Source organism: Mytilus edulis, chromosome 7 (genome assembly GCF_963676685.1).
Source record: "Mytilus edulis chromosome 7, xbMytEdul2.2, whole genome shotgun sequence".
In the NCBI taxonomy this organism is placed as follows: domain Eukaryota; kingdom Metazoa; phylum Mollusca; class Bivalvia; order Mytilida; family Mytilidae; genus Mytilus; species Mytilus edulis.
Genome location: NC_092350.1, coordinates 59,583,029 through 59,603,832, shown reverse-complemented (window position 1 = coordinate 59,603,832; position 20,804 = coordinate 59,583,029). Strand labels below are relative to the sequence as shown.

Sequence of the window (20,804 nt, the reverse complement as noted above, 5' to 3'; positions counted from 1 at the left end):
ATTCAGCACGACAGGGCCGACTCGACTAGACGTGTTTCTCAGTTAAATTTTTTATCTTGCTTATGTGAATTTATTTGATATTATATGAAATGTTTTGATTTTAGTAGTAATTATGTATTACTTGACTATATTTTGTCGACATGATATTATGTATCATAATGTGCAATTAAAATCAGCACATGGCACTGTCGTGTGGGTATTCAATTTGAACTTTAGTTTGGTTTTTATTAGTCTTATGTGCTTAGAGTTGGGTAGTATATGGGCGTACTTATTTTGGAAGAATGGAAATAAATAAAACGACAGAATAAGATAGATTATCTTTAAATTAAGCTGATACTAACAATGACCACTGCCATTTCCTCGATCTTGATATCTATATCATTAACGAGAAGCTTAATACAAAAATTATGATAAAAGAGATGATTTTTTATTTCCTATCGTTAATTATCCATTTTTAGAGGGTGACGTTCCCTTGTCAACATCTTATGGTGTTTACATATCTCAACTTGTACGTTTCGCTCGTGTATGTAACAACGTATTATATTTTAGCGAGAGAAATGTATGTATTACTAAAAAAATTTTACACCAGGGTTTTACATATCATAAACTAGTCAAAACATTTACTAAATTTTATCATCGGTATAAGGAAATAATTCATAAATATAACTCAACATGCAGACATCTTATTCGTTCAGTTATTTCACATCCAATCTTTTATAGTAATATTCCTTACAAAGCAAAATATGTCAGTATTCACCTCAAAAGCTTACAAAACCTTTAAACATACTTATTAAGAAGGGATATAGTTACGATACTGTTGTCAGGTCATTAAAGATTGCATTTTTTGGCTTTAATATTGAAATATTTGCATTGGAACTAATCACATTTATTTAAAAAAAAACAGTTGTTGGCATGACACGGGTTATGTGCTTCTCATATATTTTGTAATAGTATGATACTAAACCCCTAACGGGAGGAATTATGCCTGATATTAATATGATGAAGACATAATCTTTCAGTCAGATCAATTGAGGTCTGGAGCTGGCATGTCAGCTAACTGCCAGTAGTCGGTTGTTATATATATATAATTGTCATTTTGTTTATTTTCTTTTGTTACATCTTCAGACATCGGACTCGGACTTCTCTTTAACTGAATTTTAATTTGCGTATTGTTATGCGTTTACTTTTCTACATTGGCTAGAGTTTTAGGGGGAGGGTTGAGATCTCATCAACATGATTAACCCACCGCAATTTTGCCTCCGGCCTTTGTTAGTCTTGTATGATTTTTCATTTTAGTTTCTTGTGTATAATTCGGAGTTTAGTATGACGTCCATTATCACTGTACTAGTATACATATTTTTTAAGGGGCCAGCTAAAGGACGTCTACGGGTGCGGGAGTTTCTCGCTACATTGAAGACCCATTGGTGGCCTTCGGCTGTTGTCTGCTCTATAGTCGGAGTGTTGTCTCTTTGAAACATTCCCCATTTCCATTCTCAATTTTATCAATACAAAACAGCGAATTTTATGTAAAAAGGGCAAAATAAATCGGACAAAACCTGCTTACAGTCTTGTTTATTATGAAGGAATATGGATACTTTTTTTATTTGTGCATGTTAATGCAGGATACTTTAGGTGACAGGTACCAGTTCTTATACTCTGTGTAAGTGTCACACGTACAAAATTAGTATGAAAAAAACATGGTTATCTTTGTCACTTCACTTGGCAGTGATATATGAAAATATCTAAAATTCAAAATGCCACCTTCCCTGATTACATTGATATGTAATATTTATGGTTTTATCTGTGCTTGACATGAAAACCTAGTCCAATAAATATACTGTTCGGAGGCTAGCTATACATTTTGGTCATGTTTTCTATTGATAAAAACAAATGATTCTTTAAGGACATTGTGAAGTGTTCAATGTTGATGTCATGGATAAACTCAGCTGTTATTTACTCGAGGTGCAGGAGGAAACTTTGAATGATTTTCTTGTCAGTAGTTAGCAAGTTTGTAGCAATGAGGTATTGGATAGGGTGAACAATTGATTTTTGTTTTATAATTTTATCCGTTAACAGGAAAAAGTATAAAACAGAAAAGGGCCAAAGCTACTAGAGTATCATGCAACCGCATACATCGAAAATATTTAGAAACATAATTAAGTCTAACAGATTGATTTATAGAATTTATTTTGAAAATATGGCAAAGGCTTGCACGGATATTAATAAAAAAATAATCTGTTTTTTAGGTCAACTTAACTTTTGTTATGTTTTCCCCCTCTTTTTAGTACCACTTAAAAATCACAGAAGCAAGTTTGTTTTCTGATTCATCCGAGTGAAGTCGAAGGGGGTTCTGAAAAGTGTCTTTAACCTCACCACACTTTCATCTGCGAATTTCCACTGTCAGCCCGTTGCTTAGTGGTTTTCATATTTTTTTACCGTTAACTGATTGTACACGAATGATTCAATAATGCCATTATTTTTTCGTGTGTACTAGTTTCAATTTCGTCACGCTTTCTTTTTCCTATCTTTCTTACTTAACAATTTTTGTTTTAAATTTAGAAATCCTTAAAGTTAGTTACAGTTACCGATTTAGACTATTTACCGGGTTTGTAATAACATGAGCAACACGACGGATGCCACATGTGAAACAGGATATGCTTACCCTTCCGGGGCATCTGAGATCACCCCCCAGATTTTGGTAAGTTTCGTGTCGCTCAGTTTTTAGTTTTTTATGTTCGTTCATATGTACTTTTATTTGTCTGTTTGTCTTTTTGATTTTTAGCCATGGCGTTGTCAGATTATTTTCAAATTATGAGTTTGACTGTCCCTCTGTTATCTTTCGTTACTTCTTTTGTTAACATTTCCGTTATTTTATTTCTTTAACATAGTTGTCTAATTGACAATCATACCACTTTTCATTTTGCTAACATTAGTTGTTATACGGTTTTCCTAAGTGTGTTTAACAATGACCCTGTTGGATAACTGCATGCAAAAGTAATTTCACACCGATACTAATCATGTTCCCCACCAATGCATTAAACAAGCTCATCAATTTATTTTAGTATAAATTTATTCTAACCTTGAAAAGGTCATATAAAGTATGATAGCAACTATATCTTTTAAATGTAGATTCACAGCCGAGTAAACACGTCATGTAATATTCATGTCTGTTCACTCGAGCGTACATTATATTGAAATAGTAAACAACAGTTTTGTACGATAAAAGTAAGATATTTCATATTCAATCATTGTGTTCTACAAAAGTTCAAATACCTGTTGAATAATACATTTCCTACCTAAGGTAATTTCATAGTGTATTGTATTTAACTTTTTGTGTTTATATCATTGTGTTCATTCACATTTTTTATTTTCTTAAATACTGTTAAAATACTGTTAATTCAGAAGTTATTGCTATGATTTGTATATATGAAAAAGCAAGAGTATGATGTTTGCAAGAATAAGATTCAAATCAATCTTTTAAATATGGATCCTTCTTCACACTTTTTTTTCAAATCGCAAAACTTATCAATATATCGCAGTTTGTTTGTTATCAGTGCGTCGCAATAAATAATGCATAGTCAGGAATATGACAGTTGTTTTGCATTCGTTAAATGTGTTTAAGCGCTTGATTTGGCTATTTGATTAGGGACTTTTTGTTTTAAATTTTCCTCAGAGTTCGTTTTTTTTTTTGTGATTTTACTTCTTGTTGAATGCGCTTTATTTTATCTTGTGACAAAGACACCAACTGCAGAAATGTAACTCACACAAGTTACTATATATATATTACAGTACTATATTACTATACTACTATTGTAACACATGTGCATTATAGGTATACAAAGGTGTGTGGTATATTAGAATTTCGCTGAAGTGATTGTGAGGAAAGTTGTCCATGTTGTCATTGTTTTTGTAAATCTCTCTTTGTTATATTACTTCCCGTTCATTTTTCTTTTTCTTTTTTCAATCGTTTATGAGTGTAATTTCATACATGAGCATTAAATGTGTTCAACGGGTTTACTTTAAAAGTGTTGTAAATACGACTTGACAGAAAAGACGCATAGTGGAAGAATTGTAAGTGGTACTCCAGTTCCGTCATATAAATGTAAATAAAAGACATCGGTGTAAAACATGAATGAAATGTTGAATATCACGATTAATTCTCGTGGGGATTAAAAAATGATCGACAAAAAGAATTAAAATCTAAATTAAAAGGACACATTCGAGCCGATTAACTTTATTAAATAAAAAGACAGTGTGACGGTGACTTGATTTTTATTTGCATCATTTATGATTAAGGTTAAACAAATTATCTGATAATTTAAATTAGTAAAATGAAATGAATTGTAAGTTTGCTACCATTTAAAAGAAATAAAAAACCTTCGTGTTGTTGAAAGAGAGGCAAGTTCAATTCATGTTGAACGTTTTTGAGTAGCAAATGTTAAAGTGCCAGTACAGGATAACATGTTTTCGACGATTGATGCTTGCAGGAAAATTAAATAGAATATAAGACTGACGTCAAAGAAATGGGTCACAATATGCAAATTCAACACTCCTCACAGAAATCATTAATCTTGTACACACTGTAGATTTACCACACATTGGTTTACACGCACTGTTTATGAACTACTTCTATCAAATTGTCGCCCACTGTTTATCGAATATAATCTTATCTGTGTTACGGCGTATATCACATTGTATTTTTTCACATATGTACCTATTGATGGTGTTGTTAGTTTTTCCTGTCATAGTTACATTAAACCAACATAGAAGAATTTCAATGTTTATGTATTAATTTATCACTATGTTTTGTACATTTGTTATACAAACAGTTAATACAAAATCTTGAATTTCGTTAAATTTTCATGTTTTAAAAGTAAACGACAAAACAAAGATTTGTTTTAAATTGGTTTTCTTACAACATCAATATGCTTTCACGAAAGAAAACAGGCAATCCTTACTAACATACTAACATGCTATTATCGAAATTCAAGCGTAGAAATCACTATAATCACACTTATTAATAAAAGTAATTTGGATATTGTTATACATTTTTTTAATATAAATTACATCAGCACAATTTGTTTCATTTTTTGTAAATAAATTAGGTCGTTAGTTTTCTCGTTTGAATTGTTTTTATATTTTTCATTTCGGGTCTTTTATAGTTGACTTTTCAGTACGGGGCTTGTTTGTTGTTGAAGGCCGTACTGAGACCTATCGTTGTTAATGTCTGTGGTTTCTCATTGAGAGTTGTCTCATTGGCAATCATACCACATCTTCTTTATTATATTTAACAACTATCAACAAATTAAAACATAATCAAATTTCTATTCTGATCAAATGTTTTTTTTTGCACATCCACATTAATTTTCTATATAGAGATTGCTTTATTTGTTTACAACATAATATCTATTAGTTTCCCTATTTCCTGCTTATAATTTTATTTTAATATTGCACAAGTCATGTCTTCTTTGACTGTCCATGGCGTTAAAACCCTCAATATCTGGGTTGTGTTTTATTTGCCGGAGGCTTTTTCAGTGGTTGACGTTTGTTGATGGGGTTCATTCGTGTTTTTCGATTCTATTTTGTTTTTTTCTGTTTGAATAGGTTTTGAAATAGTCATGTTGGTTCTTTTCATAGCTTGCTGTTAGTCGTTGGCCAAGGATTCGGGCTATAGGCCGCACTTTAATCCATAATGGTTTTCCTTTTCACTAATTGTGACTAGGATGGATAATTGTTTCATTGACACTCATATCTCATCTTCTTATATCTAATATATAATGCAGTGACTTATCTAAGCGAACATAATTTACTTATTTTCAAAGCATGTTATCGTATAGGAAAAGACAAGTGAAGGTACAAACAAAAACCGAGGGAATCTTGTGAACTTTAAAAAGGAACTAGATTGATTACATCGACAGGGTGAGCGTCCCTTGCTTTGCATTCGTCGACATGTATGCTAATTGTGACTCAAAGATACATTTGTATACATAAGCCAATCAGTACAGATTTATAAGAAACGATAACAAATATAACAACATGTTTATACATCATAAATATCAAATATAAATGGTTACCATATTCAGCATAATTTGGATACTATTGACAATATAAAACTTTCCGACGTCTTTCTAGAATTATAATACAGGTTTTGGCACATAGTAGACAAATATCTTGATTCGAAAATAATAAAATCCATATATTTGAAAGAGATTAACCCTACCTTGAGTAATTCTTAGTAAGATTAGTCTCTTTTAAGAGGGCCTTCATGAAAACCAATAATGTTGAAATACTGTATCAACAGAGAACTGTATTGCTTGAAAATTACATATTAAGAAAATGGAAAAATGCAATGCAAAATAAAATGGATTTGTGTTAACCTTTGGCAAAACTATTGAATTCTTTTTTTATTTTTATACTTTTTCGAATAAGTGAGTAGATATTCGACCAAAAATACAAAATCGTTCAAATGAGAATCATATTACATTTTAAATGTTGGAAAATGGTTTATCTCTTAATAATGGAATGTCGTATTTCTTGTAGGCTGAAACGGAAAAAAAATATCAAAGTTATTTCAGTAAATTAACTTCCTATCAGAAGTTTTAACTTTATTCGTTTGATGAAAATGTTATTGTATTTGTTCAATTATCTAAATGAGTAATGTTCATGTCTACTATATATATCTTTATTCTCAATAAACCATCATTTTGACAAGGTATAGAGAAATACTCAATCAACGTTTGTCAATCGGGAAATGGGCATAATTAGTAAGATTATATTTTAAATGACTATTCTGACTATCCTGTTACATCTACAAATTATTGAGAGCTCAATACACGTCACTTGAGAATATGAAAAAACCACAACGTACCTGGCAGACTGTTATAATATATAATAAGTAATTGTATACCTTTGAAAAGAAAAAGTTCATCTCATTTATAAATTGTCCGTCTATGTATCATACAGTTGTCATAATAAAGTATCAATATCGTCATTTTACAACATGTATTAAAAACGGTAAAATCAAAAATATACTGAACTCCGAGGAAAATTCAACACGGAAAGTCACTAATCAAATGGCAAAATCAAAAGCTCAAACGCATCAAACAAATTGATAACAACTGTCATATTCCTGACTTGGTACAGGCACTTTATTATGCAGAAAATGTTGGATTGAACCTGGTTATATAGCTAGCTAAGCCTCTCACTTGTAAGACAGTTGCATCAAAATTATATTCTTTGAGAGAGGTTTGAACAAATTTGTTTTAAGTTTACTTGTGACTTCGCACCGAAATAGTTTTCATTGCAAAACCCTTAATTAGAAAAGCAAAAGAATTGTATACCATATGTTCATGATTGTCTCTTTATGAATTGTATTTTCCATCATAACATTTACTCATGCAAATGTAGCCTTTAAATATACAATTTAATCTTTTTGAACAGCTGCTTAATACATTTTTTTCACTAATCATCCGTTTTTAACTGTTTTAAAATTCGTGTATTGCCACGCAACTGTTATGTTTACGAGGATCAAAGTAATTTACCCTTTATATTAATTTCATTTATAATAGTTTTCTGTTTAATATATACATTATATTTTATATTTGATTCGCATGCAGTTAAATATATAGATGCAAATGCAACAATGAACAACTTAAACGTTTTAATGTTTTAAAATTATGAGTATTTCAAGACACTATTATCAGTAAATAACAGATTTTTGTGTGACTAGTCTAGTCCCTTGATGAATTGCATATGTGTAAAATTAACTAGAAGTAACTTAAATCTGAGTAATTATGATAAGGATTCACTGGCCATGGTATAGCTTGAATTCAATGTTTAATAAGAGAGAGTTCGATCAAATTTGAAACTTGAAGATGGTGGGATACACAATAATAAGGATGTACATGTACGGACATAAAGATAAAATTCTATGTTAACACTTTTAAACTATACACATGGAAAAAAGTATTGCAACACCTTGATTTTTAAAAACTTGAAAAATCAGCCTCTTTTTTTGGATGAAATATAATAAAATATGTGTATAATATTATTGAAACATAGTTTATGATAACATTGGCATTGAAACGAACAAAAAATGTTTGAAAAAAAAATGATTTATATAATCACAATTTTAATAACAAAATGAAGTGTTTTTTGTACCAAAAAATGCATTTTACAACTTTTACTGTAGTCGAACTTTACAATGTCAGACATTTCAAAATTAATCTTCAGATGACTGTTCACATTATGGTTGATCGTTATTCGCCAAAGAATTAGTACTTTGTGCGCAGCCTCCATTCAAACGGATAACCTCATCTAAACGTCTTCTGATCCCTGCCATAAATCGACTAATTTGTTGTTAAGGTAGCAACAACCATTTCTGATGAAGGGCAGTGTTTATTTCATGATGTGTTTGAACTGGGGTGTCCTTTCGCACACTTTCCACCCAATAGTATGCCAAATATGCTCGCTATGGTTCAAATCCGGGCTACGATCGGGCCAGGGAAGATGAACCAAATTCCATTTGAACATTGGATCTTCCTCCACGATGCTAATTTCCAACTTTGGCGAGCTCTGCACTACATTGGATACGGAAAACTGTGTGTCTGTTCGTTAGCAAAGGTCTCCGAAATGGTCTTATCGCACGATAACCAGTAGCGATAAGTCGATCTCGAACAGTTCTTGTTAAAAGGCTCCTGTATGGCTACCACTTTCTTTTTAGGATTGTCTTGTATGCAATGGGTTTCCTTCTGACCAACCTTCATTATGCTTGATTTTCCCTAGCAAATGGTATAGGGGGTCTTCATTATCTCGGAAGGTCTTTAACAGCGTGTATTGCCTGATTTTTATTCCCAAAACGACTTATAGTGGACTGGTGATGACCAACAATACGTGCAGTTGTTACAGCGACATCTCTGCTTCTCTTATGCTAATAATCTGCCATCTTGCTGCAGTTAAGAGTTGTCAAGGACCCATTTCAAGATGTCAATCACATAACTTTAAAAACTTGGTTATTTAAAGTGTTGAAAACAATGAGGATAAAAACATCTGTTTTGCTGTTTACGGGTACAGTAGCTGCATGTGCAGATAAAAACTTATCGAGTCGATATGTATTGATTAAACTCAGGTGATACTTAAATAATGTTTAACTAGTACTATTTTACCAAATTATATCACAAAAAAATAAAGAGTGTTTTTTTAATTTCAATTTCAATTTGGTGTTGCAATACTTTTTTCCATGTGTATATGTCTTGATATCTTTCTATATTGCATTCGTTCAATGGTGTGCATTGTACGATGTCATTTCTTCGCACTATAGAAATTGTTTTCACTATAAGATGCCCACCAAATCGCAGTTATAAATATTCAGTGAACAGATAAAAAGGTATAGAACCTTGATGTTCGGTGTCGGTGTTCACACTTAAAATTGGGGAGAGTCTGCGAGTCGGAAGCTTGGTTTACACATAAAATAAAGAAGGGATCGGGACGTCGGGTTCCTGTGTTTGCACTTATAACGGGAACAGAAAATTTTTCGATACGTCCAATATCGAGTTAATTTTTTAACAGTTCTGCACCTGAGTAAAACAAGTTGATATCGTTCAATTCAGCATTATAGTACACTTAAAATACAACAATATAGCGTATAACATTGTTAGGAAGAAATTATGACATAAAACGAATGAATTATAATACTTTCTTGACGTTCTAAATATGTGTTTGACAATTTTGGATCACATACAGTATTGCAGGGAACCATGATCACAGATAACAAAGATACAAGTATCAAGGCCGCAGAGATAAATTCATGTGAAGATGAAAAGATGAAATTTGAAGAAAAAGACACAGAAAAGGATAGAAATATAGATCATGGTTGGGCTTGGGTAATTGTGGCAGGTATGGGTGACATATATTATCATGCATTTAACCTTGTACGTCTATAAACACTTTTACTTGCTTTAACTCAATCTGACATTCTTCCATCGAAAAATTATTGAACCACTCACAGTTTTAACAAGGATAATGTGATTGTTCTAAAATCTCTAAAAACTGTACAATTTATTTTGTCCTTAAATTGTAAAATGTATTCATATACATTAAAATAGTTTCTTAAATTTCATATCTTCTGTGACAGGAAAACATGATAGTTATAATGATATAAGTTATAAAGGTTTTTCACTGACCCCATTCAAATGCATAGAGGGTTTGTAAATTTATAAGGGGTTGAGGACGAAGCCCGTATCTTCTATCGAGTTTTCCTACCCTCAGTAGCGAACTGCTTAATGATTTTATTTCACACACGTTCTTTCCTGGCAAGTTGTGTCAACAAAAAGTAAAATCACAAAAATACTGAACTTAAAGGAAAATCAATTCGGAAAGTCCCTAATCACATGGCAAAATCAAATAACAAAACGCATCAAAAACGAATGGACAAGAACTGTCATATTTCTGACTTGGTACAGACATTTTCAAATGTAAGAAATGGTGGATTAAACCTAGTTTTATAGCAACATCACTACTTAGCATGAAACGCGATGAAAAGATGAAATATATGTATGCATGAATAATACAGCAACTCACCGACACAATATGCAAACAAAATAAAAATATACAGATTGACGTCTTATGATCTGATAACTATTATAATTGACATACATTGAGGACACAATAGTTTATACTGTAGCCGATGATTTGCCATTTGATCAGGCCTGTTCCGTTGTACATTTGCTTGAAGTTGGGTTCTTATGTTATTTTACTATTTACCGATTCTCACATATAGTTGCATGGTTGTAGACAGACTATTCATACATTGACTGCGGAAAAAAAGTTTGTTAATAATGAAAGTACTAGATACTAGCTACAATCTTAATTTATATGATATGCGTTTCATTAGACATGTCGACCAGCGAATTTAGAGAAAAAAAGTGCTATTTTTTTTTAAATTGTTGATCATTATCATTTTAGCGGCCACCGCAAGTTTTTGTGTGTTTGCTTCCTCGTTAAGAGGATTTGGTGTTTTCTTTAATGGTTTTATTGACAAGTTTGATTCAAGTTCGTCTATAACCTCGTCTATAACTGGTATCATGCATGCAACATACAGTATTTTTAGTAAGTATTTTAATTAAAAATTGACATAATAGTATTAACCTCAATGTTCTAGAAGCGATATATAATAATATAAGTTATTGTTGCTATACATGTTTGACTGTTCTAGATAATCAAACACTCTAAAATAAAGGCGATATTCCAGAATTGATTTTAACAATGTGTTTATACATTCTAGTGAAAAGTAGACTTAACAAAAATATTTAACTCCGAGGAATATTCCTGACATGGTAAAGGCATTTTTTTTTTTTGAAGAATTTGTTGGATAAATCTTGTATAGTTAGCATAACCTCTCACGTATATGTTAATCGCTAAAATTATATTTCTTTTACAACAGTGTGTGAATAAAACAAACAGACATACAAGGTAAAAATGTCAACACTAGTGGTATAGCAGTAATTATTATGCTTATTACTTTTCATTATACAACAAGAAAATACATCAACAAAGAAAATCACAAACAAGACAAAGTCATAAACACAAAACACATAACCAAAAACGAAAGACAATATTACACAGAGTTACCACAGCACAATAACGCAATGACTGGATGTTTAAGGACCGATCTTGCCAAAAGCTATCAGATAAGTACAGAAAAATAATCGAACATATTAACAATTAATTAAAAGGTTTAGCAACGTTAGTACTTAGAACCTATTATTCAAGACCATCGTGTATTATGTTCCTAATATCTGTGTAAAAAATTGAGGTTATTTTGTTATTGTTTCTTTTGCCTTATATATATGCTGTCAAAAAAAACAAAAAACTGTCAGATGTGGTTTATACGTTAATTTAAAAGGAACCTAACGAAATAAATAAAACAGCCGCACACAAATGCCACTTGTTTATACATTATGTCAAGTTTTAAATAAAACTGTTTATAATTTACAGTCGACGTTGAAATCAAATCAAACTACATAAGAAAGATCAAATCAGGACTATGAAGTTTGTTATCCATTTGTGTGATGTGTTTGAGCTTTTGGTTTTGCTATTTGATTAGGGACTTTCAGTTTTGAATTTTCCTCGGAGTTCAGTATTATTGTTATTTTACTCGTTTTCTTATATTAAAACCTATTTTAATAAATATACATGAACTATATTTTCAGCACTTCCCGTGCTGACAGTTGGTCTTCGGTATTTATCAACCAGACAGTGTATAATGATATCCGGTGTGTTGTCCAGTGCGGCTTTTATATGTGGCAGCTTTGCAACCGACACTATAACCTTACTCTTCACAAACGGGGTTTTAACAGGTATTCTATGTTGAAGATTGTTTCTTAATCTTAATGTAGTCACGGACAAGCTACGATTAAGAACAAAGCTGGTACCATAATTATTCAATGTTAAGGAAGATTCAAACGCGCGCTAAAGGTAAATGTTCATGGATTGTAATATCATGGGTATCAAATTACTGACAAAAGAGTCAGCAGACGAACATAAAAATGAAAACAAAAATTCGAATTCATGATATAAGACGCTATTTTTTTGTAAGTCTAATGTACACTTAACGCGCTTCTGGCGTACCTAAATCATACATCATACATTTAGTATCTTGCATCAGTTTTGATAGGATCACATTAGGATATCAAGATGAAAAACATATATGTCAGACTAAAACATGCAAATACGCAGATCAAAAGAAACTTCGCAATTACAATTTTTGTATCTTGTAATAATTGTTTACGATCTAAACTCATCAAAAATACAAAAATGTAATGATTTTATTTTTTAAAACTTCAATTATCTCTTAAGTATCATTGTAATAAGAAGTTCTATGTGTTGAACTCATTTTCTCATACAAAAGGGATGGTATATACAATTAAAAAGAAAATGGTTCATCTCTTAAACGTATATGACTGAACTGGTTTTTAAGTCACCTGGCCCGGCATCACTTGGCGTCCGTCGTCCGTCGTCGTCGTCCGTCGTCGTTAATTTTACAAAAATCTTCTCCTCTGAAACTACTGGGCCAAATTAAACCAAACTTGGCCACAATCATCATTGGGGTATCTAGTTTAAAAAATGTGTGGCGTGACCCGGCCAACCAACCAAGATGGCCGCTATGGCTAAAAATAGAACATAGGGGTAAAATGCAGTTTTTGGCTTATAACTCAAAAAACCAAAGCATTTAGAGCAAATCTGACATCGGTAAAAGTGTTTATCAGGTCAAGATATATCTGTCCTGAAATTTTCAGATGAATCAAACAACCTGTTGTTGGGTTACTGCCCCTGAAGTGGTAATTTTAAGGGAATTTTGCTGTTTTTGGTTATTATCTTGAATATTATTATAGATAGAGATAAACTGTAAACAGCAATATTGTTCAGCAAAGTAAGATTTACAAATAAGTCAGCATGACCATAATGGTCAGTTGACCCGTGAAGAAGTTATTGCCTTTTATAGTAAATTTTTAAACATTTTTTCGTAAATCTTAGTAATCTTTTACAAAAATTTTCTTCTCTGAAACTACTGGGCCAAATTAAACTAAACTTGGCCACAATCATCATTTGGGTAACTTGTTTAAACAATGTGTGGCGTGACCTGGCCAATCAATCAAAATAGCTGCCACGGCTTATAATAGAACATAGGGGTAAAATGCAGTTTTTGGCTTATAACTCAAAAACCGAAGCATTAAGAGAAAATCTGAAGGGTTTAATTGTTTTTCAGGTCAACATCTATCTGCCCTGATGTTTTCACATGGATCGGACAACCCGTTGTTAGGTAACTGTCCTGAATTGGTAATTTTAAGGAAATTTTGGTGTTTTTTGTTATTATCTTGAATGTTGTTATAGATGGAGATAAACTGTATACAACAATAGCGTTCAGGAAAATAAGATCTACAAATAAGTTTACCTGACCAAGATACTCAATTGACCCCTTAAGGAGTTATAGCCCTTTATAGTTAATTTTTAACATTTTTCATAAATTTTTGTAAATTTTTAGAAAATATTTTCCCCTGTAATTACTGGGTCAAGTTCATTATAGATAGAGATAATTGTAGCAACAAGAATGTTCAGTAAAGTAAGATCTACAAACACATCACTGTCACCAAAACACAATTATGTCATGAATTTATCCGTGTCCATTGTTTAATATGCACAAGACCAAGGTGAGCGACACAGGCTCTTTAGAGCCTCTAGTCTTTATTCTTTTTTTAATAATATCATTTCATAATTTTAGGTCTTGCGTTTTCATTTTTACATGGACCATTAGCTTATTTGGTTGGGATCTACTTTATTAAACGGCGGAATTTAGCCCAGGCCATAACTATATCCGGTGGTCAGCTAGGAGGCTTACTTTTCCCTCCACTTTATGGATATTTAATCCGGGAGTATGGATTACATGGAGGGATGCTTCTCACAGGAGGAATTCATCTAAATATCATTGCGTTGGCGATTCTGTTAAGGCCAACAAGAATCAACATAATGACGCTAATTCAGGGGAAAATAGACAGTCCGCATGTTAGTTCATCCAATATATCAGAAAGAAAACAGATGATTGAAAATAATGACGATAAAATGATGGCGTCAAATGGAATGTTTAATGGAATGAAACGCAGTTTAAGTGAAAGTTTATTAACAAAAGTCTTAAAACACGAATCCGTGACAGATTATAAATTGTGTGACTCAGATCAATATTTGACCAACTATAACAGAGATAAAATAATAACTGAAAAATATGTCGATAGTTTTGCACGTTCCAATATACTAAGCGTTGTTTGCAATTCATTGCCAGTACTGACTGTTACAAATACGCCGCAACTTTGTATTATAAGGGAAACCAAACAACCTTGCTGGGGATTTGTAGATGTTAGTCTGATGAAAGCGCCATTCATGTGGATTTATGCGTTGGTTTATAGCTTCGGAAGAGTTCCTAATGCATACAACAGTATTTATATTGCACCGCTTGCACACGAAGCAGGCATCAGCGATAGTAGAATTGCAGATCTTGTTGCGCTAATTAATGCATGTGATTTTATTGGAATGATTTTATGTGGTTTCGTCGCAGATAGAAAACTTTTGGATAACTATGTCATTGTCATATTGTCTTTGTGTTTCACTGGTGTGTGTTTGTGTCTCTCATCATTATGTTCAGCATATTGGCATTTTATACTATTTTCTATTGCGACTGGTATAAGTGCTGGGGGAATATTTGCATTGACGCCAACAGTGGTGGCAGATTTAATGGGAATAGACAATTTTAGATCAGCTATGGGTATTTTGGTTTTATTTCAAGGAGTAAGTTTGACAGCTTCTGGACCATTCCTTGGTAAGTTCATGTAGGATTTAATGTTTGCATAATTCATGATAAGAATCATAAACTGTCAGTCATATCATTGATCGTTTATACATGTCGATCAACGGAATAGGGATGCCAAATCATATGTTTATAGGGACATCTGTTAGCGAAACAAATCTAGTGTGTTTTTTTCAACATGAAAAAGATATTCATGGACAATGAGTGTGAAAAAAAATAACAAATAAGACAGAAAATTAATGAAATTAAAAAAAACAACAGTCATAAAAATCATATAAACCAAACTTGGGTTTGGTACACAAAACAGTTGGACTGGATTGTTTGTCGTTTCAGATCGAGGTTTTGTTGAACTAAGTTATTAGTTTGTTCAGGTCCTTTAACTTATATATATTTAGCAACCTTAAATGCGATACCTTTGCTAAAGGAAGAGCTGTTACCGAGGAAATAAATTGATAAATGGTAATTCTTCTATCAGCATTGCATAGTCTTTGTAAAAAGTAAAATAATAATAAAAAACAAAGGACGTACAATTCAAAACGGAAAGTCTCATATCAAATGGCGAAATCAAAAGCTTTATATTTTTTTTTCTTTTAATTTGTTTTGCACTTTTGTATTTGTTATTTTGTTATCAACTTGTTCTACACTTCTTACCGAATATTCCTTTTCTGTGAAATCTATCCGGACCATCATATGTACATATGGATTATGTTTTGCTTACTAACAGAAAAATAAGGGCAGTTAAACTCATAGATCTAAAATAAACAGAGATTGACATGCCTAAAAAGAAAAATGCAAACATACAAAGACTAGTACAAAGTCACAGCATAGAATACTAAAACAATGGAGATGATATTAAGTGCTCCGGAAGTGTAAGCAGATCCTGCACTACAAGAGTCATCCGTCGTGTTGCTCATGCTATAACAAATTCGGTGAATAGTTTTATTGGGTATGTCACATTTGTGAACAGGGAACACGATTGAGTAAGAATTCTCGTTTAAAAAATAAATTAACAAAAGCAAATAGAAATGCATTGTAACCATGGTAAAATATAAGTTACAATGAATGTCATGATTAGAAAAGAGGACATTAGTTTGATGTTGATGACATGCTAAGTTATTTCTTATAACTGGTTTATGTTGTATTGCAGGGTACTTAAAAGACGTGAGTGGGACGTACGTTACATCATTCTACTTCTTGGGAGGATGTGATATACTGTCTGCCTTAATTTTTATAATTGGTCTAGTATGTATAAGGAAACTCAAAGAAAAAAGTATCAGTGAATAAACCCCAAAAAGATTATGCGTACAATAGACTGACGAAGAACAACATATGTGACGGATCAATTGTCACGATTTCTACCAAACGAAGACATGTGAGATCGACAAATGATTTGCATTGCAAACTATTATCATAAATTGAATTATGAATAAAAATGCAGTAATAACTCACTTAGAATAATTATTCACTTATAAACAAGCACTGAAATGCATCAATTGGTTTAACAGACACAATAATCGGATGTGAAAATAAAAACCAAAACAATTTAAAATATTTCCTCTAAAAATAACTTTAGATAAGAAAATTTTGATTACAAACAATATGTCCGGACTTAAAAATAATGCTTATCACACACTGATGAGTCTTGTGTAGACGAAACGCACGTCTAGAGCAAATACAAAATTGTAATCCTGTTATCTATATTAGTTTATTTAAAGGTTATACCTGTATTCCATTTCAATATAGTAAAATCTTTATTATGGAGGAATACGTGTTTACAGTTTAATCTATGAACAAATACTGACCTACTATAAAGAGAACTTCATAAACTACCAACTAAAATAGAGATATTGATTTTCAACCATTCATGTTCAATGTTTATATGTGTTTTCACTCATGTCTTACTCCTATCTAGATGTTCGCATTTTACTCTAAAGTGCACTATCCACAATAAGCTTATTTTGTTGCCCTGTATGAACACTAGTATAATTTATACAAATGACTAATTATAAGATGTGATCCATTATTAGACAATATTCAATATTCCTATTACCGAGAGTTGTGCAGTTATAGATTTCATTTTGCATTAACATTGCAGGTAGGATTTATGTTCATTTTTGCAAATATATTGCGTAGAGCATACACAAAATGTTTGTTTTAGAAATTATCTGATGTGACTAACAACCCACGAAAAACATATAGATATCCCATATTAGAAATACGATTTTTTTATTTTTTTTATTTAACCAAAATAATCACATTATTATGGAGGAAAATGTATGGTTGAAATCAATGTCTTTATCTAAAAAAGAAGATGTGGCATTATTACATAATTAGGGTTTATGTAACAGGTGAATATTCATAAAATATTATAACATTTATTTTTTTCATCAAAATGCCAATACTGAATATATAAAATATAAACTGGAATATGAACAGCGTTTATTTTGCAATTGATAAATCAGATTTTGAGTAATTTAGCAGACTTTACTAACACAACAATGGGTAAGTAAACCCACCATCTTAAATTTTCTATTTAAAGTCGTTATTATCTACTGGTTTCATCAACTTTTAAACAAGCAATACTTTCTTGATGAATAGCAAGAATCTTACTTCGTAAGCATAATAGAACAAAGTAAAGAAGTAGCAAACTAACACTTCCTATAACTTCAGCGTAAGGAAACCACATAGGTGTGAAAAGGTCAATCAGATACCCAAGTATGATTGGTGTTACCATGACACCAACTGAACCTAGAAACATTATCACTGATACTATCTTGCCGGTTACTTTGAAAAAATCTTCTTCTATCCAAGATAATAACAAAGGAAATATAATTGACTGGCAGAACCCAGACATTGGCACAAAAATCCAAACTCCGATGTCTTTTCGATGTAATGTTGTGATCATTAGTCCGAATGAGGAAAGAGATAATCCAGTTATGTACGTAGCAATAACTTTGTATGTTTTATATCGATGGGTTATGATTATCCCTGATACTCTACCAATAGCAAAGGCAGTCCAGTATGATGTTGCTGCATATGAACCTTTAGACTGTGACCAGTGCAAATGTTCAAATGTAAATGTTGGCAAAAAGAAAACCATTGCTTCTTCAAGGAACAGATAAAAGCAAAACGTTGCACAGATTAACGAGAGACTTATAAAACGAATAGATCTTGGCAAATCCTTTGTAACTCGAGGTTGGATATGGTTGTCAATCCCGCTGGTTTGTTTTGTCGAACGGCAGAGGGAACACACAAATACCAAACTACAGCTAAGAGCAAAACCGGCAGTTATTGCGAATGCAAAATGTACTGACGAATCATGAGTCTCTTGCGTCTCAATAATAGTTGAACTTAAGTTTTAACTGAATTTATGAACGTTGCTTACATTTGGATATGTAAATGTTTGGTTGTCCAAATGCATACGAGTGCTTAGAAACGGAGCTGTAGCTAAGGGGGATATTATACCACCAACTGCATACATAAAATGTACAGCTTGCATATAAGGTCCATTATGTATCCCCCATATTTCAAATACCATAATTTTGCAGCCTACAATATAATAGAAATAAATACGTCAAATAATGTACTGACTATGCCGTATGCATGTGTAAAATAATACAGTTCTGTAAATGAAACACGGGCAGTGTGAGTCAGTAATATAACGTTTCGTATAGATTCGAGGTACATGTAAATTGTATGTGTCCATGAACACAGACCGTTTATTGTGTATATATGGTTAAACGAGGTTTATGTTTTTATATTTGTTTATTAAGGGGCCACTTTACTCGAGATGCATAATTGGAAATCTCTTTTATCTGATAATACCACATAATAAGCATATCAATTTGATGTGTTACAATTAGTCAACTATGCTTATTTGTAACGCGTATTATCGATTAATTTCGTTTAGATATCCCCACTGTTCTGTCATATACCTCTTTGGTCATGTTCGTCCCATTGTTCGTCGATTTATCCATTCTTGATAACTTTTTTAATAGGTAAGTATAATAATAATATTGAATGTCTGATTGCGTATCTTGAAGTGTTGAATTTTCATTGACGTAATTGATAACGTTTGAATGACATCCTTAATTTTATAACGCTTGTAATCGCATGTTAGTGAATTACATGATACTAATAGACGATAACCAAACAACGGTACATTAAAGTTAACATAAATCCGACTTTCATCACCAAATAACAAGTGTTCATAAAATATAACCGCTAATATGTTTTTTTAAATAAAAAAAACACATTCAAGAACAAGACTATCGGTAGTTCAAAACTCTACTAAATTGGTGGTGGTGAAAGGGACATCCTGGATCATTCAGTTTTGTGTAAACACTGAACATTCCAATTAACCGTATAATTAATTATTTACAAACGTCAAATACAAGAATAACATGACAAACATATAATGTTTGCTGGGGACTGTTTATATGTAGGGTCTTATTATCCAAAAATAAAGCTTACCATGCTGTACAACAAACAAATTCACGCTCTACACTATTTACCTACATTAAAATGTGTTGATACATCTATTTTTCTTGATATAAAGTATCGTTTATCGCATGTAGCGCACATTAGAAATATTATAAGGATATTAACTGATTTTTTTTATAAATTGCACACACCTGCATCAATCACACCTCTAGCACTTCCACGTATAAGAAACAATATTATCATTAAAACGTAATTTTTACACCATGGGATCACCGCTGTCAAAATGGCGAATACTGCAGTTAGTGTTGACATAGTAATCATGTGGTGTCTTTGTCTGAATATCCATCCTGCAACTAAAGCTCCGATGAGATATCCTAATGAGAGAGCTGTTAAGTAATATGAAGCCTCATCTAATGTTGTACTTGTCAAGACTTGCAAATCTGGTAAAACTGGTCCAAGTTGTCCTGCATTCCACCCCTGTGAAACTAAAGTGTTATTAACATTTTGAAATGCACGAACTTCAATAGTAAACGAACATCTTTTGGTTATTTGAAGGATATACAAATAAAAGAAATAACATAGATACATACGATGCATTGTCTAAATGGTGATAATTGATATTTCTTTTTGTTTTAGCTGATTTCAAATCGTGTGTGTCTGTAACGTTAAAGTGAAAATGAACTGCTTTATTGTACATCAATGTTCAGTAGGAAACTGTTTAGCAGATAAACTTTAATTTACACTCTTTACCACGCTTTTCGCATTATGTTCTTTTCACTTATAGTGATTGATACTGTTGATTTAATGTGATGACTTCTTTTTAAGTTGTCATTGGCTATGTGCTATTCATTAGCAACTGTTGAAACTTATAAATCGATACGTGTTGCGAACGTATTTTTGTTAGTTACTTAGATTGCATTCAATCGATATAATGGGTTATGGTTTTTTTTCAACTTCTTTGTGTAACGTTACAGTACTATTCACGTTTAGAAGAGGGTTGAGGGTA

The 20,804-nt window shown here is 32.0% G+C and overlaps 1 protein-coding gene and 1 long non-coding RNA gene across 2 annotated transcripts in view; one reads left to right on the top strand and one right to left on the bottom strand.

Moving 5' to 3' along the window:
* Positions 1-20,804, bottom strand: part of LOC139481894 (uncharacterized) — a 137,272-nt gene that overhangs the window by 69,298 nt on the left and 47,170 nt on the right. The gene's annotated exons all lie outside the window — the stretch shown is intronic.
* Positions 3,189-16,803, top strand: LOC139481893 (monocarboxylate transporter 12-like). The gene is made up of 6 exons (XM_071265410.1): positions 3,189-3,301; positions 9,742-9,894; positions 10,963-11,106; positions 12,210-12,356; positions 14,279-15,367; positions 16,503-16,803. Exons 2-6 carry the CDS (start codon positions 9,756-9,758, stop codon positions 16,637-16,639), a joined length of 1,656 nt encoding a protein of 551 aa, XP_071121511.1. The 5' UTR covers positions 3,189-3,301; positions 9,742-9,755; the 3' UTR covers positions 16,640-16,803.